This window comes from Hippopotamus amphibius, chromosome 3 (genome assembly GCF_030028045.1).
Source record: "Hippopotamus amphibius kiboko isolate mHipAmp2 chromosome 3, mHipAmp2.hap2, whole genome shotgun sequence".
Lineage (NCBI taxonomy): Eukaryota > Metazoa > Chordata > Mammalia > Artiodactyla > Hippopotamidae > Hippopotamus > Hippopotamus amphibius.
The window spans coordinates 189,958,569-189,983,179 of record NC_080188.1 but is presented as its reverse complement, the minus strand read 5'-3'; the positions used below and the strand labels follow the sequence as shown (position 1 = coordinate 189,983,179).

The window sequence follows — 24,611 nt, the reverse complement described above, 5'->3', positions numbered from 1 at the left end:
GATACACACTAACTATACAAATGAAGAAATTAAAAATATTTATTACTATAGGCGATCTACAGTTTTATATTTTACAACTCAACTAAAATAACATTTGCCAAAGCAAAATGTGTGACATTTTAAATACAAACATTTATAGACCATGCAACATACATCTAAAAGTAAATATTTCCCTGTAAGTAGAGACATATATACCTATTAGCATCATCTTATTTGAATAATATAGTATGAAATGATTCAGTGAGATTTGGAATAAGAACATGATCCGTGGAGGAACACTATCTGAATATGAGCCAGTGTGGCAGGTGCCTGAGTTTCCAGGGCCTTGGACTCCTTGCCTCTTAATTTCCTCTTATTCCAAAAATGAAGGCTCATTACTCCAGGGATAAACTTTCTCTGGTCATCATTCAAATGACTGACTGCCCACTAATTTAGTGGCAAGTTCTCCTCACAGATGAGAAGATGCTCCACTCAGTCCTAACCTGGAACTCTTGCATTATTTGGTCATGTTTCTGTGACCAGCAGAAGGGGCTCCGTGAAACTGGGTGAGTCCATGCTCACTTAGGAATGAGGCCAAGTGTGGGTCCCATTCTTGATGATCAGCTTAGGTTATGTATGACCTGGGAGTTCCTTAGAGATGAATGTGTCCTCCCAAAAGTTCCTGTTGCTGGCTTATAACTAGAAGTGATGAATCGCTATTCTTGAGCCAGGGTTAGTAATCCAATAAAAAATGATCATCCTCTCCCATTGTAAAAAGTGGGTCACTTCTACACTCTCCATAACTGAGCCAGAGGGAAACTTCATCATTACAGAAAATGTTGTCTGAATATATGGCTAACTGAGCATTATATAGTTTACATCTAGAAAAAAGTCCAAAGTAGATATTTGGCTAAACTGTTGACAATTTTGCGAAAGCTTAGCCTTTACTTAACTTTAAAATCTTATACAACATTATTACTTCTTTACTGCCTTTTAGTTAAGCAGTAAGTTTTTCTGACTATGAATGAAATGAAGTCAGATGGAAGCTTTTACAGAATATCTTGGCAGATAAAGTATATATTGTTAGAATGAAAGTTTTGGTTTGCATTTTTAAAATCATTTCAAATGACTCACTTTATTTTAAAAGACATACCCATTTGTTAACATAAACATGGTATATCCTAGAAGCAGATGTACAAGCTTGCCAGCAAAATGAGCAAAATTAATTTTCTTTACAGCCAAATGGCAACATCTGACTTTACATCCTGGAATTCATTGTAGGTAAATGAACGTGATCGTCTTCTAAGATTTGTTGGTCTCTGAGGTCTTCCTTCTATCAAGTCTAAATAGATGTCAGATTTCAGAAAACGTGTGTAACTGTCTTGTTCCATGAGCTGATACACTCTGCTCTGTGCAGCATCAAAACTGTGGAGGGTGGGTTGGGTGATGCTCTTGGTGATGATTTCCTTGGTGTGAAAATCAAGGTTAACCTGGATAATAATAACAATAATAAAAGTGTAATTACAGTCAATCTACTTAAGTAAACACTTTTGAGAAACAAAAAGTACAGGACTGGCTCCATGTTGGAGGGGGCATACTGCTCTTGGATGCTTGGTGCTTTTCCCGTTGTGGAGCTAGGGACCCAGTGATTCACTCTGGGCTGGCATTTTACCTGGCTCTTCTCTTCCTATGTGCTCGGTCTTTCTCACTCTCTGCTAGTGTAGGATCATGGAACATTGTAATGATTGATACTCTAGAGATCACGAGATTCAATTTATTTTCAAAGTGGAAACTAAACTTTGTAGAAATTAAATTATTTTGAGTGAGGTCAAGCAGCACGTTTGGAGCATATTTGGGATTTCAATGTCAGGCTTTTGCTGCATCCCAGTGCTCTTTTCATTATATTATGTTGTCCTACAAGCAAGCCTGTGCTGAAAATGTATGTGTGTGTATATATATATATAAGTATATATATATACAGAGAGAGAGAGAGAATCCTTTAACGCTGTTTATCAAAGCACTGATGACATATTTGGTTTTGATGGTGGTAAGTTTTCAGTTTTCAGATAGATTTCTTCCTTTTCCTTGGTGGGTAACACCACATAACCAGCTGCCTTTGTTTACTTATATATAAGGTTGGCCTTGGGGAAAACAGAATAATACATCGAAACTCAAAACAGATTGAAACATACTGAAACTAGGAAAATAACTGTCATTTCATGCTAAACAATATCTGTGTAGGCAATGCTACTTTGTGGACACCACCAATTTATAGTCAAACAGAACTCTTAACAGTGACAGACTACCCGTTCCACACTTCAGTGGAAAGACACTATTTATTGAACACATAATGAAAATATAGAAACTCGAATTCATGTTCAAAGATAGTCAAGTAAAATTTGCTAGTTTTATAGCCATTTTAACAGTTGTTTCACACAGTTGCCTTATACTGAGCTTGCAGTCAAAGAAAATCACATTTGTTTTTTCACTTGAACCATTGCCAAATTAGATTTACCTCATCTTTCTATTATGAAATTTTCTTTTAGTCTATCTTCAGGTCAGGGATAACAATTATGGGGCAAATGAAACTTGTTACAGGTAGATGAACTAACATTAAAATGGTGCATGAATCAAACTTCTTGATCATGTATAAAAATCATGTACCTTCACCATGTATAAAAATCTTTAGTTTCTACAAGAAGTTACTTGTGTTAAGGTGATTAATATGGTAAATGAATCTAAATGTTGCAATTAATTGTATTCAGTCTTAGTCTAGAATAAAAATACCCTGAGCAGTAACTTCAATTCTATTATCTTCCCTTCCATAACAATATCTTATAATGCATTCTCTTTGTATACAGAAATCTACACACAGGCAGATCTCGGAAATATTGCAGGTTTGTTTCCAGGCCACCGCAATATGTAAAGCTGGGGGTGGGGGTGGGGGGATATCGCGATAAAGTGAGTCACACAAACTTTTTGGTTTCCCAGTCATAAAAAAGTTATGTTTACACGATCGTCTATTAAGTGTGCAACAGCATTATGAGTAAAAAAACCAATGTGCATACCTTAATTAAAAACTATTTTATTGTGAAAAAAGGCTAACCATCATTTGAGCCTTCACTGAGTCACAGGAGAAACATCAAAGATCACTGATCACAGATCACCTTGGCAAATATAATAATAATGGGAAAGTAAGAAATATTGTGAGAACTACCAAAATGTGACATAGAGATAGGAAGTGAACCAATGGAAAAATGGCACCGATAGACTTGTTCCAGGCAGGGCTATCACAAACCTTCAATCTGTAAAAAACGAAATATCTGTGAAGTGCAGTAAAGTGAAGGGCAAAAGAACAAGGTAGGCTTGTAAATAACCACCATTTTTGTTTCAACAAAATTGTGACCTTTCTGGTAGAATGTATGGCAGTACCGATTTGATGAAGACATGTTCTCTCAAAAAGTTTTCAAACAGATGTACATTTTACAATCATCTTTACCTCTTGTGGAGCATCATTCTGTATAAATTTCTCATATATTGCTTTTGCTTTACGAATTATTTGCTGAGGGTCTTTGCTTTTCTTGAAATCTTCACAGGCTATCCAAAATTCAATGTTTTCCTCACTGAATTCAGTTTTAAGAAATCTGGTAAAAGTCTCCAGTCCACCTACCAAGAAAAGAATATATTTTAACTACAAACTATTGATGCCGAGAAAATATGCTAGTTGATATTAAAGTATAGCCACGAATGTTAGCAGAAGAGGCATCTTCCCTCTAATTCAGGGCAGTAGCACACACATTTTGCACAGTATATATGAGGGACCACAAATAAGTTAGCTGAAATCTTCACAACTATGAAAGGTAACTACCATCTCTGCTGAAATGAGGCCAGTATCATACTTAGACCTGAGTAACAGGGACCTTTAATCTGGACCTCGCTTTGGGTCTCTCTCAGCCATGCCTCTCCCTGGGGTGTATGTGGTGGCCTTATTCTACAGAGCCAAGGAGCCATTCCAGCTGGAGACCACCTCTCAACTTCTAGACTGTGCTTCTTGGACTTAGGACCCTGAAATTCCATGTAAAAAAGGCTTTGTGTTTCCCGGATTTGCGCAGTCCTCTTCCCCACGTTCATCCACCAAAGGTACCCTGACTCAGGGGAATGCACACCCCAAGGCTTGAGTGTGGACAGGACTTGAATTTTGCATGCTGAGGTATCTACCCAAATGTGCAAAGAGGACCCTCACAGTGTGGAACCAAACCATGGGTGGGAAGTGAGTGAAGGTAGGCCATACTTATAGGGTAGAACTGGGAAGAGTCTGAGAATTTTAAATTCAAACCTAATCTACCAAGTGTCAAAATAGAAGGATAAAATATGTATTCTTAACAGTTTATTCGGGAGATCAACTCAGTGCTTGGTTTTGGCTTAGAGGGATGGAGTAGGGAGGGTGGGAGGGAAGCTCAAGAGAGAGGGGATATGGGGATATATGTACACATATAGTTGATTCACTTTCTTGTACAGCAGAAACAAACACAACATTGTAAAGCAATTATACTCCAAGATCTGAAAAAAAAACAAAAAACCCCAGTTTATTAGCCTGATTTATAACTGTTAAGCATTTAGAAACATAGTACAGGACCTCCATTTTTACTTTTGTCCTGAGCCCCATGAATGTTAGAGGCAGGTATTGAGTCTTGTGGAAGACGGCCAGGGTTCAAGCTCTTGTTTGGCTAGTTACTACGTGGTCCTGAGTGAATTCCTTTTCCTTTCTGTGCCTCAGTTTCTCAATATTTAAAATTAAGATACTGATGACACTTACTCGATAGAGCTGTTTAGAGAATTAAATGTGCCAAAATGTGTGAAGTGCGCTTAAAACAGCAACTGGCACATAGTAAGTACTCTCTCGGGGTTTTGATGGTGGTGGAGATGGTGATGATGATGCTGATGATCTTGATGACTCATTTTTTTAAGGCTCAGATCAAGTTTCATAGCTAAAACTGTGGCAGACTCAGGATTTCACACTAAGACAAAGTTTCTCTGAGTTGAATTTTGATCTTATTAAAAGATTTTAATCTATTACAAGAAATCATTAGAAGAAAATTTTTATCTTGACCTTAGATTATTCCTCCAGCTACTGATCTTTTTAATTAATTAATTTATTTATTTATTTATTTATTGGCTGTGGTTGGGTCTTCGTTGCTGCGTGCGGGCTTTCTCTAGTTGCAGAGATCCAGGGCAACTCTTTGTTGCGGTACGCAGGTTTCTCATTGCAGAGCCTTCTCTTGTTGTGAAGCACGGGTTCTAGGTGAGCAGGCTCCAGTAGTTGTGGCACGTGGGCTCAGTAGTTGTGGCACACAGGCTTAGTTCCTCCACGGCATGTGGGATCTTCCTGGAGCAGGGCTCAAACCCATGTCCCCTGCATTGGCAGGCTGATTCTTAACCACTGTGCCACCAGGGAAGCCCAGCTACTGATCTTTATCTTTCTCCTTCCAAATATAAAGTCTTTTGAGTAAGCTTTCTACAGTTGGTCTCTTAATCTCCTCCACTCATTTACTTCCCCATACACTAAAATGTGGTTTCTGCTCAACATTTGACTTAAATAATTTTTACTAAAATGACTTACTATTATATTCTGTGGAAAAATTTTTTTCCAATCCATATATTACTTAATCTCTCATGACAGTAGGTGATGATGAGATATGTCTGTAATTTTTTCCTATGGCACCTACACTCTTGAGTTTCTTCTTATACCTCTGACTATTGCTTTTCTGAATACTTCTCAGTTTGTCCTTCTTCATTCTTCCCTTTAATTCCATTTCTGGGGCAATCACTTCAACACTTCAACACAATGAATATGCTGATGATTTTCAGAAATCATCTCCAGCTCAGATCTCTTTCCCAAGCACCAAGCTCATATCACCCAACATCTGGTAAACATCTCCACTGAATTTCCTACCAGAATAATCACATCATAGCTGAATTCAATATCTTCACCCGAAAGCTTCCCAGAATGTTTCCCATTCAATGACACCATCCACTCAACAACTTAACCCACAACCCTGGCATCCTTGGGGATCTCCAATTTTCTTCTCAATCCAACTGATGATCAAACCTTGCCAACTTTATCTCCTTCATATATCATACATCTGTCTTTTTATTTTTATGCAATCTTGAATTGCCTTTATTCAGACCAGGATCATATTTTATGTACATAGACTATTACAACAACCTTCTAATTGGTGACCCTGACTCCAGGCTTCCCTCGCTTCCCTTCCCCCAGCAACCCCCCACTTCCCTAGTTTATTATCCACATTCTAGTCAGTAATATCTTTCTAGAGTACAAATTTAATTATGTTTCTTCACTGTTGAAAAATTTCCAACAACACCCTTAGTCTCTTCCCACTACAGTTTTCACACCCTAAGCTTCAAGCATAGTGAAGTAACTTAGAGTTCCATTTGTGTGCCATGTTCCCACATCTCTTTAGCTTCTATTGGAAACATTTTCTTTCCCTACTCCAATTGTATCCATCTAATTTCACCAGGTGAACATGTATTATTCATTGAGGTTTAAATTAGAGATCATTTTATCTGGAAAGATTTCACCAATCTCTCAAGAGTAAGTTGGGTGTCCTTTATATATGACTTCCTACACTGGGTAATAGTTAAATATTGTGCTGCAGTTGCTTGCTTATTTTTTTATCATGCTATATTGTGAGATTCATGAGATGAAGACATCTAACTTGCCAAAAAAATCCCCAGCATGAAGAAATCACTCAATATTTACTTATTGAGGGACTTCCCTGGTGGCACAGTGGTTAAGAATCCACCTGACAATGCAGGGGACACAGGTTCAACCACTGGTCCAGGAAGATCCCACATGCCTTGGGAGCAACTAAGCCCACGCACCACAACTACTGAGCCTGTGCTCTAGAGCCCGAGAGCCACAACTACTGAGCCCACATGCCTAAAGCCCAAGCTCCACAACAAGAGAAGCAACTGCAATAAGAAGCCTGTGCACCACAACAAAGAGTAGCCCAAGCTCGCTGCAACTAGAGAAAGCCCACACAGTAACGAAGACCCAATGCAGCCAAAAATAAAATAAAAAATAAATATGTTTTAAAATAAAATAATAAATATTTTTTAAAAAATTTACTTATTAAATGGATAAAGAAGATGTGGCATATGTATACAATGGAATATTACTCAGCTATAAAAAGGAATGAGATGGAGCTATATGTAATGAGGTGGATAGACCTAGAGTCTGTCATACAGAGTGAAGTAAGTCAGAAAGAGAAAGGCAAATATTGTATGCTAACTCATATATACGGAATCTAAAAATGGTACTGATGAACTCAGTGACAAGACAAGAATAAGGACGCAGATGCAGAGAATGGACTGGAGATCTCGAGGTTTGGGGGGCGGGGGGTGAAGGGGAAGCTGAGACGAAGAAAGAGAGTAGCACAGATGTATATATACTACCAACTGTAAAATAGATAGCCAGTGGGAAGTTGTTGTATAACAAAGGGAGTTCAGCTCGAGGATGGAAGATGCCTTAGAGGACTGGGATGGAGATGGTGAGGGGGGAGTCAAGGGAGGGAGGGGATACGGCGATATGTGTATAAATACAGATGATTGACCTTGGTGTACCTCAAAAACTGGTCAAAGAGTGTAAAGCAATCATATTCCAATAAAAAAAATTTGCTTATCAAAAGAAATAAGCAATAATTGAATACATGAGAAAAAATAAAAATTTTCATTAAAAATACAAAAGTTGGGACTTCCTAGGTGGCGCAGTGGTTAAGAATCCACCAGCCAATGCAGGGGACACAAGTTCAATCCCAGTTCCAGGAAGATTCCCACATGCCACGGAGCAACTAAGCCCATGTACCACAACTGCTGACCCTGCACTTTAGAGCCCATGAGCCACAACTATTGAGCCTATGTGCTGCAACAGAAGCCCACGCGCCTAGAGCCTGTGCTCCACAAGAGAAGTCACGGCAACGAGGAGCCCATGCACCACAACAAAGAGTTGCCCTGACTCTCCGCAACTAGACAAAGCCCGTGTGCAGCCACGAAGACCCAACACAGCCAATAAATAAATAAATAAATAAATAAATAAATAAAAATAAATTGGGAAAAAAATACAAAAGTTCTAGGAAATTTTTGTGTGTTCTATAATATTTTTAAAAGAAATTGTCAGAGCCAGTAAGCATAAAAGGGCAATAAACAAAACATTATCCATATGGACACCGAGGATATGAAATTAATAATATACTATTCCATTTAAGAAGTCAATCGTTATTTAGCATGACACCATTAAACATTTAATTCATGTTCTAATTTCAAGCTTGTCAAGCAAAAATTTTATTAGGATTTGGCTTCTTTGAATATACAGAAAGAGAAATGGCTACCTGTGACAGTTTTACTCCTGAATCTATATTATTAACTTGGAACTCAGCCTCATGAGTTTTGCCAATGTGAGCCTTCTGCTGAGAGCTGGGTCCGTCTTGGAATGCTAACAAGATGACAACATGAATGTTCAAACCTGCAAGATTAGAGTTTGTGGTAAATGCCATGCCTGTCTGGCTTCAGACAAGCTGACAAACCTTCCTGGATGTACACTGCTCCCTTTTGGATATCACTGTGGGTTATTCAAGCATATTCCTAATTCTTTGGTCAACTACTTCATTAAATAAGTTTGTTTTCATCCTGAATTTCCCACTGAGCAACTCATTAATTTATTGAAAAAATATTTACTGAGTGACACTGATCTGGGTACTGGGGATCCAATAGTACAAGGTAGACAAAGTCCTTGATTTGATGTTTAAACTACAGAGTCCCACACTGAATGGAAAGAAATATTACCATTAAACTGTAAAGAAGAGGAGGGCCATGACAGAATAACAGGAACCAAATTTGCCATCTGACCACACATTACTATAAAACTGGACAAAATATCAAGACAGTAGTTTTCACAGAGTACAACTGGCACCAAGGACTGGAAACAGTGTGAGAAGAGAAACATATGAAGTGAGCCCCAGGTTTGCTCTTGCTTTTTACCTGGGGGCTCGTATAGGACTGGAATGTATGCAGATGGAGCCTAAGCAAAGTAAAAAATCTTGTTGAGGAGGCAGAGATGAGTTTGGGGATCATGATATGTTTGGAATTTGTGGATTAAGGGACTGAGTGAAAAAAAAAAGAAAGAAACATGCAGAGGGCGCCCAGAGTTTCCCTGCAGATCCTTGGCTGAGGGTCAGACTGTAGACAGGCAGGGCAAAGTCTGTGAAGCCCAGAAGATTATAGCTGAGAGTCTGTGAGGCTGAGAGGTAAATGGAGATCAGAGAGTTTGCATAGGTCTAAGAGACTTTGGAGTTCTGGCCCAGCCAACAGAGACACCCAACAAAGGCCATGTTTTTGGTATAAATACTATGCCTAGAGGCAAGGTCTTTGTCCTCAAACTAAGATAAATTGGAAAGAGATTGATTTTAAATATCCAGCTGGTCAGAAAGTATCAAGAGGATCCACCAGCGATTCAACTGAGTACCAGAAAAATAATCTAACACTCTTTAAAGGAAAATAGCATAATCTAGACTCCTGTATCTTCCTCCTTGCTCACATACAATAAAAATGTATTAGGCATGCAAGAAATGTCTAATGTGACCCATTATCAATAACAAAAGCAGTCAACAGAAACTGACCACAAGGTATCTGAAATGCTAGAAATAGCACACGGGACGTTATAAAAGCTATTATTTATATGTTGAAGAATGTGAAAGTTAAAAAAGACATAATATGTGAATAGATGCAAAAACTCAGCAGAGAAATTGAAACTATAGAAAATAATCAAATGGAAAATCTAGAACTAAAATGGAAAATATCTGAAACAAAAAGTTCATTGGATGGGCATGACAACAGATTAACAACTGCCTAAGAGAAGATGAGTAGACTAGAAGACAGGTAGATAGAAATTATTTAATCTAAGGATAGTAGGTAGATAGAACTGTGAAAAAATTCACAATTTTCGTTGTAGATTTTAACTCTGTTCACTCATAAATGTATAGAACAAGTAGACAGAATGTCAGTCAGAATATATGAAACTTCAACATTATCAACTAAATCGACCTAATTGATAATTATACAACATTCTACCAAACACATCTTTTCAAGTGCACAAGGAAGATTATTCAAGATGGATCACATGCTAGGATGTGAAATGAATTTAAATAAACTTGAAAAGATTGATTTCTTACAGAGTATGTCCTTTGCCCATAAGGGTTTTAATCAAAAATCAACTAGTGGGGCTTCCTAGGTGGCACAGTGGTTAAGAATCTACCTGCCAATGCAGGGGACACAGGTTCGATCCCAGATCCCACATGCCGTGGAGCAACTAAGCCCATGTGCCACAACTATTGAGCCTGCGCTTTAGAGCCCATGAGCCACAACTATTGAGCCCATGTGCTGCAACTACTGAAGCCCATGTGCCTAGAGCCCGTGCTCCACAGCAGGAGAAGCCACGGCAATGAGGAGCCTGTGCATCACAGCAAAGAGTAGCCCCCACTCACCTCAACTAAAGAAAGCCCGAGCACAGCAAAAAAGACCCAACACAGCCAATAAAATAAATAAATAAGTAAATAAATAAAGTTAATTAATTTAAAAAATCAACTAGTAACATAGCTATAAAGGCCCCCAAATATTTGGAAATAAAACAAGACATATAAATAATTTATAGGTCAAAGAAGATATCACAAGAGAAATTAGAAAATATTTACAATTGAATTATAATAAAAATACAACATATCAAAATTTGTGGGATGCAGTTTAAACCGTATTTAGAAGGAAATTTACCGCATGAAATGCTATATTACTAAAAAAAAAAAAAAAAGCTCTAAGTTTCCATTTTAAGAAGCTTTAAATACAAGAGCAGATTAAAGCCACAGTAAGTAGAAGGAAAAAAAATTAATAAAAACATAGCAGAACTCTATACAAAAGAAAACAAACCATAGAGAAACTTTATAAAGCTGAAAGTTGGTTCTTCAAAAACACTAATAAAATAGAACTCCTAGTGAGGCTGTTTCATAGTAGGAAGCGAATCAGTGATATTACCACAGATCTTAGAGATATTACAGAGACAGTAAGTAAATGAGTGATTTTATGCCAATAATTATAATTTAAGTAAAATTGGAAAATTGTTTTAAAAAAAAAAGCCTACCCAAACTGACAGTGAAGTGAAAAGTCTGTAACTCTACTTTAATAGATTTTTATAATAAAAAATACAGCCCCCCCCCCCAAAAAAAAAAAAAAAAACTTTGGGCCCAGATTTGGTGAATTTCATCAAACATTTAAGAAAAAAAACATTGTAATCTTATACAACTTCCAGAAAACAGTAGAGGGATGAATAATTTCCTTCTCATTTTAAGAGGTGAGGATAACTCTAATACCAAAACCTGACAAATACAACACCAGCACCACCCCCAGAAGTAAAGATTAAGAAAGAAAGAAAAAGGGAAAGACAATTTATAGATCAGTGATCACAGATGTAAAGATTCTGAACAAAATATTAGAGATAAATTCAGCAATTTAAAGAGGAAAAAGCATACATTCTAGCATTAAGGCTGAAAAAAAATTGTGAAGTAAATGATAGCTTTCTTTGTCTACTCATTTTCACTTATATACATTTCTTCTATTCACTGCTCTCTAGAACTATTCCTCACGGTTCATGATTATTTGTAATATAATAAGTTCCATATAGAATGAAGCAAGAAGAATGAATATGGTAGAATTATGGAGATAAATAAGAGCATTTGCATTTATAACATGTTCAGAGGTTTTGAGGGCTAAGTGCTGTTTATACACATTACTACATTTAACAATTATGACAACAAATATTGTATGCTAACTCACATTTACAGAATCTAAAAATGGTACTGATGAACTCAGTGACAAGAACAAGGACGCAGATGCAGGGAATGGACTGGAGAACTCAAGGTTTGGGGGGGAGCGGGGAGTGAAGGGGAAGCTGAGACAAAGTGAGAGTAGCACAGACACATATACAGTACCAACTGTAAAATAGATAGCCAGTGGGAAGTTGTTGTATAACAAAGGGAGTCCAACTCGAGGATGGAAGATGCCTTAGAGGACTGGGACAGGGAGGGTGGGGGGGACTTGAGGGAGGGAGGGAATATGGGGATATGTGTATAAAAACAGATGATTGAACTTGGTGTACCCCCCAAAAAATAATAAATAAAAAAATATATATAGTATCTTTAAAAAAAAACAATGATAATAATTATGACAGATGTCTGGACTATGACCTATATTCATTTTCATAGCTGAGGAAACTGAGATTCGTATAAATTCAGTTGCCCCAGATCTCACTTTTCAAACAAACAAATTGTAGAAGTATATCTTTCTCAAGAAGGCAGCACTTCCTGTCATAGGTAGAGTGACAGCCCTCCAAAGATGTCCATGCCCTAATCCTCAGAACCTGTGAATACGTTACCTGACATGGAGAAAAAGCTTTGCTGATGTGATTAACGTTAAGGACCTTGAGAGGGGGAAATTATCCTGGATTATCCAGGTGGACTCAGTCTCATCACATGAGTCCTTAAGAGCGGAAAAGGAAGAAAAGTAGAAGAGAAGCAGGTCAGGGAAGTGCAATGTGAGAAGCACTGTTGCTGCCCTTCAAGATGGAAGAAGATGGTCAGGTGCCAAGGAACGTGGTGGCTCCCAGGTGAGAATGGCCTCGGTTTATAGCCAGACAGAGAATGGAGACCTTGGTGCAAAACTGCAAAGAACTGAATTCTGTCAAATGAGTAGGAAAGGGATCCTCCCCTAGACCTTCCAAGAAGGACAACAGCCTGCTGACACCTTGATTTTTTTCTAATGGGATCCATGCCACACGCCTGATCTACAGAATTGTGAGATGAATATTTGTAAGTCCCTAAAGTTATCATAATTTGTTACAGCAGCCACAGGAAATTAATACAATCCTCAAATCATGTGTTACATATCACCATTTATTTCTCCTATATCTAGAACTTGTCCTCTTTGTCATGAAGCATTGTGTTTGTGTTTTTGTTTTCAATGTTGAAAGCAACTGTGTGATTATATTAGAGATCCAGGAACTTAATGTTAGAAATCAATAGCCAGAAATGGCATAACCTACAGACATTGCCTAAGTGTTAGGTATGGGATCTCTCCCGCCGCTACCGTGATGGAAGAGCCACGCGGGCCTCTTCTACTCTACTGCTCCTTCTATTGGTGTTTTCACTGGCGTGAGGGGAGAGCTTGCCAATTCTTTCCTGGGTAAATTATCCTGAGCACCAGATGTCAGTGGCTGAACCTTAGCGAAGATACTAGGAAGACAAGCGAAGGTCAGTCTCAACAAGAATTTGAGAAAGTATCGTAGGACGGACGGTCAGCCCAGAACTTGTCCACAGTGATGAGGTGCTCATACGATAATTCCCAGTCAAACACAGTTGTCTTAAAGAGGCCTTAATGCTCAGCGCGTCCTGCATAAGTCAACAAATTCTAGTTGCTGAGAAGGAAGAATGATCAATGTGGGTGATATGGAACCATTTTTTTTTTCTTATTCCTCTAGCACAGTGTTTGATTTTCAAAATGTATTTCTCATGCTGAGTAGTGTGCTTTGCTCAGAAGATAGCCGGAAAATATAAACGGATAATGATTCTTTGAAACATTTGATAGATAGAAGATTTCCCCCAAATACCTAAAAATGTATATATCTCAGAGTAAAGTTAATGATCTATCTCTGTTTTTATTATTTTTAAGCATAAATAGCTATCAAAGTGAACAACAGGGAGTCAGACACACGGGTTTTACCCTGGTGTGTTAAGCCACCAGAACTCTCAGGGATGACTGTTCCTTAGCATGTTCTATTCGATTTTCCTCACCACAACCCTCTTTACCTTCTGTAGCTCGGTACCTGAACTTGTGAAAAAAAAGCAGTTTGAGTCATTATTATTGTTGAAGATTACATTCCTTTAATTTTGGACAACTACATCGCAGCAGCATCCTTTCAAGACTTCAGGTAAAGCTGGAGCCCCAGGCTGACGACTTTAGAAAATAGGCTGATAAGCATCATTTGACTACTGACTGGCAACAGCTTGAAAACTTCTTCCTTTTCCATTTATGCCACTAGAAAGATGATTGTGTTGCATAATCTCGGTCCTACCTTTTGTCTTTTTTTCCCTTCTTCTTCTTCTGTAATGATCCCGGAAGGAAACAAGGAGACTAAGGCAGAACATGCCTTTCCAACCCTAAATGAAAGCTGAAGTAGAATTTGAAATGTGGGCAGTGTTTAGGTGTGTGAAAGCAAAACTACAACAAAAACAGTCATCTGTAGACCAATTGGCTTCAACCAAACTTTAGGTAGTTATATAGTCATGCCCCAGCCTCTGGCCAGAACTTTAAAAAAAATCTATTGAGAATTCCCCCAGATGGATTTTTAGTGTAATCAAAAACTGCTGCTTAGTCCCCATACTTCCTTCCCCTTTCAAATTTTTTAAATGTTTGCCCTTTTGTCCTACAATTTACATCTACTTTTTACTGGATTGAATCCGAAATACATGTATATTCTCTTCATTTCTCTCTCCTAACTATCTTCAGAACTGATAGATTCTTTGCATTTTTTAATAGAATTCTGAGATTTTTTTATTTGCTTGTTAGCTGCTGTAAAGTAGATTTCTGAGGAGAATTCCTGGACTTGATTAGGAAACAATTGGAAGCAAGACAGCAACATGATTGTGCGAACATCTTTGGGGAACCCTGATTAAAAAAGCAAAAGTGGTCCTATGGAAGTGTGCTCTCTGCTGATATTGAAAAGCCTGTCACTGGGTGGTGTTGCTCTGTGTATTCATGACGTAGGTCCTACCTCTTCTCCTCCCACAATAAGAGACATTTGTCTTGTTCTTACTTGCTCCTCTGTTACTATTTAAATAGAAATTAGAGCAAAGTTAGCAAATACAATGCCTGCTATCTTAGAACAGTCTGTTCCAGGTCAGGTCTAGATTGGAAAGAGGAAATTAAGAATATGTTTTATTGGGTTTATGAATAAAGTTACTTTGACCCCAGTGAAGGGAAATGCTTTTTGGGTTTCATTTTATTCTATCCATATGTCATACATAAGCACAGATTGATCAGTTTTTAAATACAAAATTATTCCTAAAGCAAGTTGATAAATCACTATGACAATGTTAGGAGGTTATGGTGATTACTTTTCCTATGAATAAATCTCAATTATAATAAACTTTCTTGTATTGACACCTAGAAGGGATCATCTGTATGCCAGGCAACTGAAATTGTTCTTATTAAAAATAACTTCCTTCATCTATCTTTTAATTATTTGTGAAACACCTAGTATGAACCTGAGGATTGTATTATAAACCAAAAATGCAATGACATTAATTACAATAGTTAGAAGTTTTGAGTCTTTGCTAAGATCTTGGCACACTGCTCTATGCCTTTTATTAGGGCGGTTCCTTTTAACTTTCACATCAGCCCTAAGGAGTTAAGTCCTATTCTACCCATTAATACAGACAAAGAAGCTGAGGTTCAGAGAGTTAAGTTTCCCTAAATCTTACAGGTGGGAAAAGATAGCACAGGGGTTTGAATCCAGGTTTATTTTGTCTACAATTATAGAAGCTTTATCACTCAACTGCCATGAAACAATGAAGTCTTTACTGTTGAGGAATATGAAGATTAATAGGCAAGACAGGCATGTATAGACCAAGGATTAAGGAAGGAGAATTGCCGGGGTGACTAATTCTGTTTGGAGCAGCAGAGAAAAATCCTCATTACTTAAGTTCGCTATAGAAGCCTTTCAGAAAATAGCCTTCACTAACTCACAATGCACAAGTGAGTGTCAGCTCTGTACCAGCCATCGTGCTTTGGAATACCATGGAAAAGCCCTTTGTTACCATGCTTAGTCTTGAGTTTGACACAAACATTCAAAATGAGATAACAGCATTAATATCAGGAAAAGCATTGTGTGTTAAAAGTGCTTGCAGTGAGTGAATCAAAGTGAATGGATCTTGTTGGCATAATATGAATATAATAGGGAAGAATACTGATTCAAGAAACTAATGATGAAATGAGATTTATTTAAAAGTTTAAAAGTTTAAAGATTTATTTAAAAGTTAAGTAAATGACTTTTTAAAAAATAATACACAATCATGCAGGATTATCCCAGCACACTAGTTACTCCCTGTTTCTCTTACTCACTTTGGGCAGCTGCATGAAGTCAGGTCACAATGGAACCATTTTGCACACAGAGGCAGTAACTTGCTAAACAGTCCTTTAGAAGGAAGCAGTGGTGAAGACACCTGCCGTAAGTGCTTGATGGAACCTGGGATTAGAATTCACACCGGAAGTAGCTGGCCCAATGTGTCATACAAATATGAATTGCTTGTAATTGCATGTTTCTAAATTGAAACTCTGGCATCTGTTGGAGTGTTTTTCTGATGCCAAGAAATCAAATGAAACAAAAAGTCAAGAAACTCAGAAGTTGGAAACCTAAGTACAGTGTAATATCCTACGTACTAGGTTGCCTGCCTCTCCTTTGATATTTGGCTTCATTGCTTTGGACCTGTCGCAGATTATTGTGGTTACTTTTGCAATAATGATTTATTTGTGTGGCCCATTTATAATTTAGACTGGATTTTACTTGCTTTTGTTTTTTAGATAGATCAAGTAAATTGCGTGTTTGTTATGGGTTAGCTAGATTCAGAAATTTAACTTTGCAGAACCCTGGAATCGCTTATCTTGCAGAAAATTGGTAACTGAAAATTGGGAAGGGCAACTTGAAAACCCACAAGGTGAAAAGTGTAAGGAGAAGTGCTTGTTTCCTTCCCCAAAACAGAAGTACACATTTCCTTGCAGCCTTTACTCAAAGTCAGTAATGTGTATTTTTCATAGTATAATCAGTTCATATTTTTAAATCAAGGAGGTGAAAAGACTTACATATTTTACGTTTATCTTACCTTATTGTGAATTATGCTCAGAATTAAGCTTAGTATAATCACAATTTAAGGTGCAAAAAGTCCAAGCAGAAAGTTGTTAATAAAAAGGCTAAAAATACTGGAATTATTTGCAGTAACTGGAAAAAAAAAGGATGCACAGGAAAATAAAGATAGTGATTGGAAGCTTTTTTTATTGATAGAGACTCCCATCATAAGAAATAACATTCTCTTTCAAATCTTTAATTATCAAGTATGTGAGATGTTAGAAAATCTCTTTCATCAATCACACTTTCATATTCTAGGTGTGTGCCTATAAAACCCTGCAAAACTTCTGATAAAGTTTACCAGCAACTAAATAAGTTCAAACTCTATCCTGTTGTCTTCTCTCAATCTTTTTTTTTTCCCACCTCTATTTCTGATCTGTAAAAGGCACTGTTACCTTCCTATTAATATGGAACAAAATCTAGAGATCTTTGGTGCCTCCTTTTTCTTCATTTCCTATTTCTTCACCATCTCACTTTACAACATACATACACATTCAGTCTCACCAAGTTGATCCATTTTCTTTCCAAAATTCCTCTTACCTTGAGGTTAACTCTGATATTTTAATAGCCTTGTAGGTAGTTCTTATTATATGCACAGAATTCTACCTTTCTGTCCATCAGAATTAGCTTTCTAACAGATTCTTCTGAAGTTTATCCCCAACTTGATTTTCTAATGTGATGGTTCACTATTCTTTGCCTCAGTGACAGGGACCTGCTTGCTCCGAGGTTACAAATCTTTTATTTCTCAGGCCCTTTTCTTTCCTTTTTCTCTACTCAGGAATAACCTTTTCCTCTGCCTGTTGAAATCTTGCACATATCGACATAATCTCGTGTAATGATTTTCTAAAGCCTACATGAAACATTGTAAGTTCTATAGGCATTTTTTAAAACTAGCCTATTGTTTTCAAAATTATATATTATTCAGCAGTATTGTTTTACTTTCAAAGCTGTCTTATACCACCACATAAAATATGTATACAAACACACATATATGTGTGAGTGTAATATACATATATACATTTTATTGGAACTGATTTACGTTCATATTGGTAACATTTATTTTCATAAAATCAATCAGTAAGAAGACTGATGACTAAATTTGAAATTGATGATTATGAATGACAGTCTGATGCTGATTTTTGGTTTATTCCTTTTGTTTTTCTTAAACAACATTTAGAAATTATATATACATACATTTAAATCATAGATTTTTATGATTCATTTTGCAATCTCAAGCAAATTGGTCAATAAACAGGGGAAGCAGGAAAAAAATTACTCTAATATCTGCATAGAAACAAATGAGGAACAGAAGTTAAATTATTGATGTACTGCATTGTGTTAAATTTACTATATAACATGATTGAGTTCATTTTTTAAAATAAACATTTACTTTTAGAGTAGATTAGATTTACAGAAAAGTTATGCAGATAGGACAGAGCTTCCATGTGAACGTCTTACATTGGTAAAGTACATGTGTTACAATTAATAAACAAATACTTATACATTATTATTAACTGAAGTCCCTACTTTGATTACATGTCCTTGGATTTTACCTTCTGTGCTTTTTTTTTTAATTGTAAAAGAATTAAGCTGTATTTTAGGAATGAAATTTGAATATCATAGTGGAATTATCAAAACACTTCATGGACTCTTTGGTTTCTGTGGAACACAGCAAAAACAATGTTCTTTGTGTGTAAGTCTCATCTGTCTATTATCTGTCACCCTAAGCCAGCCTTTTTTCAAATTATGTTTCTCAATAAAGAATTACATTCTCTCTAGTTCACTAAATAAATTGCACTGTTTAATGCCCCATGCCTGTGTTGGCTTTCTGCTTGGATGATCTCTTTCTCTCTTTGTCCAGCTAGTAAATTTTTGATTAATCCCCTAAAATCTAGCATAAGAACCATCTCCTCTATGGCTCCATCGCTAAAGATGCCTAATAATTATTCTACAGTGGTTTTAGTATCAGGTATTTTTGTTAAATAAATACTCAGATTTCCAATGTATTTTGTTCAATTTATCACTTCACTTCCCATTTGACTAAATTTAATACAATTTCCATTTCTTTGATATAGATATGGCATACAGAATTTGAGAAACGTACACATGTAACTAAAGGGAGGTTTTATAAAATCTGATAGAGCAAGGCCTTTAAGTGTGTGTGTGTGCGCGCGTGTGTGTGTACACGTGCATGAGTGGTGTAGGAACTTTGCTTATTTTTTCCTTTTTGGCCTATGATTAAGTCAATAGAAATGAACTGAATTTAACCATTGCAACCATGAGACATTTTTAGGCAATTATTTTAAGCTTTATAGTTTAATATTACAATAAGATTTGCAATTTAGAATAACTGGATTTGGGGGATTGAGTAAAAGAATACTATTAACATAATTTTTTGTGAATATAATTTAATTAGCACTTTGATCATGAGCGATGATAATAATGTCCAAGTGGGTCAGTGCTGATTTTTGTTATTCATTCTACCCCCTCTAGGTTCAGATTGCTGCTATTTTAGAGATCTTTAGTATTTCCACCAGTAGAGAAGAGAGAAAGAGCAGCAGATTTTTTCCATTTGGTTTTAACTACTTTTAAAGCAACACGATTGTAGGATGCCAGGGGAGGATTTTCTGTAGGACTAATTACCCTTGCTAAAGCTTTCTTCTCTCTGAATGGGTCATGAGAGTATGATGAAATTATGACATACCAATTTATTAAGTTAAAGAAAGAAATCCAGCTTATGTATTTCTTTCCATTGCAATTTCACCTTGTAAGCAATGTTTATACAGCTGGGGGTAGGTTGCAAAACAGAAAAAGATTATTAAATTTATTGTTGCTAATTATTTTTAATAATAAGAGAAACCATTTACATTTGTGTAGTGTCAAACAGTTATTGGCTTCTTATTCATCTTCCCATTTAATCCTGACAGAAATTTATTTCTGTTGGAGCTAAAGACATTGTAATCTCCATTTACAGTTGAGGAAACTGAATGTGAAAGTGATTAGGAAACTTAACTAAGATTATATAACCACTGTGCTGCAGAAGAGAACCAGAACTCAAATCTCAAGAGGCACCCAGGACTAACTTTTTCCTAGCAACAAATTTGGTTATATTATTTGAGCACTTAATATTTACCAGATGATGTGCTGGATTTGGAGATCCACAGATGAAAAGACATGTTTCTTGACAATAAACATTCAAATTGGAAAAAAAAAAATGAATTCCACCTCTTTTTTCCCTTGCTCTGACTAGTGAAGAGGCTCAAAGGCTGAGTTGTGCCCAAATGTTGGAAATAAGAGGAGATTAAAAAAAGAAATAAGTTTGGGGGGCATGAATTAGGGAAGAATGTTTTATACAGGCTGTAATTAGATCAATACCTGAACCAAGACAGTGGCAGAAGAGATAATGCGAATGGGAGGTAGGTTTGACACATATTTCACAAGAATTTTAACAAAAGTGAAGAAATGATTGGATATTGAGAATGAAGAAAGTTGAGGAAAGCTGTTCACGTTACTGTTCTCCAGAATAAGGAGTGAGAGAGCATTAAGGTGAAATGAGGACAGAGTAAGGCTTTAAATTTTTTTCAGCGCAAACTTCCTTTCTTACCACTACCCTCCATTTTCACGGACTACATTCTTGCCTAAATTGAAGACTTGATTTCTCTACCTTTGTCTTTCTTTATCTGAGTCAATATTACAGTTCTGAGGCAGAATCTATTTTCATTGGAAGAGGGAAAGTCTTCAGGGAGAGTCTGCAGAAATAGGATTCCCTGTCAGTAAATTCAGGGGAACATGAACTGGTCACCAAAACCTTACAGATGGATGGACAATTAGGAAGGAAAAAACTACGGCACATGAAGACAGATTAGAAAAGTTGGTTTCATCAAACAGTGCACAGTACTTGAGGCTGAATTATAAGTACTATGCTCCCAGCAATAGGAGCTCCTGCTACCAGTGAGACACCTTAGGAAGAGAAAACCACTGGCGATGCTGTCAACAGTAGTTAGCCTCAGCTAACTCAAAGAATGAGGTAAGGAATAGAAAAATATGGAGATACAAATAAAAGCTGTAGGCTAGAGGAAGCATGTGGCTATTTGGTAGTGATAAAGTGTTGCTTCTTAAGCAGACTCTGCCTGGTTTAGTGTGGAAAGCAATGAGCCCTGTTGTAGCTTAGCCTCATCGCCTACTCAGTTCAATCTGTCAGTTTTGCTACCTGAAAGAAACCATGGACTGAATAAAGGCAAGAAAAAAATATGCTTATTCAACTGCTGCCTTATGAAAGTTGACTCCAAAGAGTAGCAATCCAGGCAAGCTGTCCTCTGACCCATGCTTGGACAAACTCAGTATTTGTCCTTACTTTCCATCTCACCTACAAAGCTCCACCTTAAATGCCCACCTGATTCTCAGCTCCTCTGCAAAATTCTGATGACTGATGCGGAGTGAAGCATTTATAAAATTAAAACAATATATACTTTCATGAGAGTTTCCTAGATGTCCATCAAAAGAACTGTTTTAGATTTTTGATCACTTAATAAAAATAACACAGATAATCTGAGATTTAATAAAACCAAGGGTCTCATTCACAAATTAAAAACGCTGAAAATTTTAAACTATTCACCCAGCACCAAGAAATATTTCATCCACAATCAGTAATTCTTAATAAGAGTATTTTGGAAATACTCTTATTAGTTGGCTATTCTATTATTTCATTATTTCTGTGGATCAAAAACTCAGATTGCTGCAAATTATCAACCAGACTACATTTTCATGACAGCCTGTTTTGTATAGTTACATGCATATTTCATATACTTTTTCATTAGAGAATAAAGTATTTGGGAAAAGTAGCACTAACCTTTGTGGGAAAGCAGTTTGTCAAATGATTCACCCCATATCGCTGCTTCTTCAGGGGAGATTCTGTTCAAGAAACAAAATGTTTTATAATGGAGTGTGCTGAAGTCTGTTTATGAATCTGCTCTCACATATGCTATCATACTGCTCTTTTCAGTCATATTTCACAGGATTTCTCCTTTGATTATTGTATGATGGAAATTGTATTTACATTGGAAAGTTCAAAAACATTGATCAACTTTCTTTTGGATTTTGCCTATCAAACAATGTGTTAAAATAACATTATTTTCTCATGAATTATTTTCTAAGGACAAATTAATCATGTGTTAGGTTAAAAACAAAAAGAAAGGTCACTTTAAAGAATCTGAAAAGAATATATATATATGTATACAACTGAATCACTTTGCTCTACACCTGAAACAGTGTAAATCAACTATACTATAATAAAAAATTTAAAGAAAAATAAAAATAAGAGATAGTAGTATAATTTTAAACAAACAAGCAAAAAGAAATTGGGTCAATTATCTTTCTTAATTCAGCAAATAGAAGAACTTAGACTGACAGTATCTTTCAATCAACTTTTTTTAAACTGCAATTTCCTTGAAACTCTTACCACAATGTGCAGCAATTTTTTTTTAACAGACACAGGAAGCTTGACTAATGAAGTTTTAAAGGGGTAAGAAATATAAAACATTTTTAATGAACCATATATTTTAGAAATGTTGATAATTGAGAGAGTTGAATATATTTGTCTTGGATCTTTTATTGGTCATATCATATTTGGAAGAATTTGTATTACCCTGGTATATAAGGTTATTCCATTTTCTGTTTGAACTAAAGGAACGGCTAAAAATTACAAAACATCCTTTTTTGTGCTTTACTTGATATTGTACTATACCTAGGGCATTTTTTCCAAACTACTGAAGAAAGAGATGAATAGCACTTCTCAATGACATTGTGCAAACTCTTAAATTAATGAGTATTTCATCAGTTTATAAGGAGCAAAATATATCATTTAAAATTGACAGGCGTATAATTTTAAAAGAGCATCTTTAAATTTTTATGAGATTGTTTAATTCAAGCTATTAAAGTGGTTTAATTTTATGGAATATTTCTAGTTTTTTTTTAAATGAGATCTCTAACCTTCCTTATATTACTGTGTAATTTCCAATAAAATGGAAATCCCTAATTTCCTCTTTCTTGAATCTTTAATGATAGTATCAGCAAAATGTCCCCCAAATAATTACAAGTTATTCACCTTGTTTCTGTGGCCAGTTGCCCAGATCTACTGGAGAGAGTATCTTCCTGAAACTCAGGTTTCTGCACAAGAAGACTTAGCCTATTTCTTTTTTCCTTAGCTCTGTAATGAAAAGGCATTAGCTTCAGGACAATTTGGATAACAGTTAAAATCTCTCCTTCTGACTGTCAAACAGATTTGGGATTGGTAATCACCTGGACACCCCTTCTCACCCACCCCCGCAATCCTGACACACTTACAGTGGTTTTCTTAAGAACTTCATTTAAATACTATTGAATGTTTGTGGAGGGATTAAATAAGATAGCGTATGTGAAATATACTTGTTTTTTTCCCCTCAGTGACTATAAAGTATTTGAGATTTCATTTCAATAAATATTATTACTAGATCTTCTATGTGGTTAAAATTGTTGCACTTAAAAAAAAACACTTTAACAGTTATTTACTCCTAATAAATAGACTTTTTTTTTTTTAGTTGTAACAGTACAATCAATATATTTTCAACCAGGTATTTTAAAAACAAGTGCTAACAAATATTCAATGTCAATCATGACTTTAAAAGTATAAGGCTGATTTTAAAAATTATGATTTTACCTGATTTTGGCTTCTTTGCTTGTTTCTTCTTTTCCTGAACCATGTATTAACTTGAAAAAAGTTTTTTCTTTTGGTTCGCACATATTTAACTGAGAAAAGAAAACCAATGATGGTTCCATCTTCTCTCTAAAATGAAGACATGTCTAATTTATTACATCTTTCACTTGTTACTGCTATTCCGCGGTTATACATGATGGAGCAAAAAGTTAACTCTGTCAGCAGCACTTTAAAAAAAAAAAATCAAGAGCTTATGTTTCTGCCTCTGCAAAAATAAAGAACTGAGGAACTAAAGTACAATTCAGTTCGGAGTTGTTTAGGGAAATGATACTACAAATTTGCAAAATGACTCTTGGTCTCTGAGATAAAGACTGGTATTACCACAGTGCAACTTCTCTTTCTAGTTTGTGCAACCAGAATGATGCTTTAATAGACCCAGATGACACTGTCATTTCCCACAGGAACTTTTTGAAAAGGTCTTCAGTGTGTGTAGTATGCATTAAAATGTGTTGTGGCAAAGTGCTACAACAATCATTAGGAGATATTTCCACTTGTTCTTAAAAAAGTATTTTTACTTCATTTAGTTACATTGAATTAGGTAAATTACATTTAACTGACATAATGCTAGGTAATGTTAATCACATTTACTTAACCTATTGTATCAAAATAAGAAGATAGATTATAGAGTTTCATTGTCAGAGGAGACAGGAAGAAGCATTTAATTCAGTGATTTTTAAATACAGGTCCATGGAATGATTTTAGACATTTATAAAATTTTTACCAGTCCATGATGAAAATGGGAAAAAAGATAATATGTAGTTTTTTTCTTAATCTATATATATTTTTTAATATGAAGAACTTATTTTCAATTTGCCCATTTGTTTTTTTTTTAACTGTTAAAATGTTTTTATTATTTTATTT

General features: G+C 36.0%; 1 protein-coding gene across 2 annotated transcripts; it reads right to left on the bottom strand.

The window, feature by feature from the left end:
- Window positions 1-55: 55 nt before the first annotated feature.
- RGS18 (regulator of G protein signaling 18) lies at window positions 56-23,989 on the bottom strand. 2 transcript variants are annotated; one of them, XM_057728128.1, is made up of 5 exons: window positions 23,694-23,989; window positions 23,103-23,204; window positions 21,849-21,910; window positions 3,479-3,645; window positions 56-1,469 (listed from the first exon to the last, which is right to left on the bottom strand). In XM_057728128.1, exons 1-5 carry the CDS (start codon window positions 23,810-23,812, stop codon window positions 1,212-1,214), a joined length of 708 nt encoding a protein of 235 aa, XP_057584111.1. In that variant the 5' UTR covers window positions 23,813-23,989; the 3' UTR covers window positions 56-1,211. The 2 variants fall into 2 exon arrangements, with proteins under 2 accessions (XP_057584111.1, XP_057584112.1); XM_057728129.1 differs by lacking the exon at window positions 23,103-23,204 and having other exon boundaries at window positions 1,030-1,469.
- Window positions 23,990-24,611: the final 622 nt, after the last annotated feature.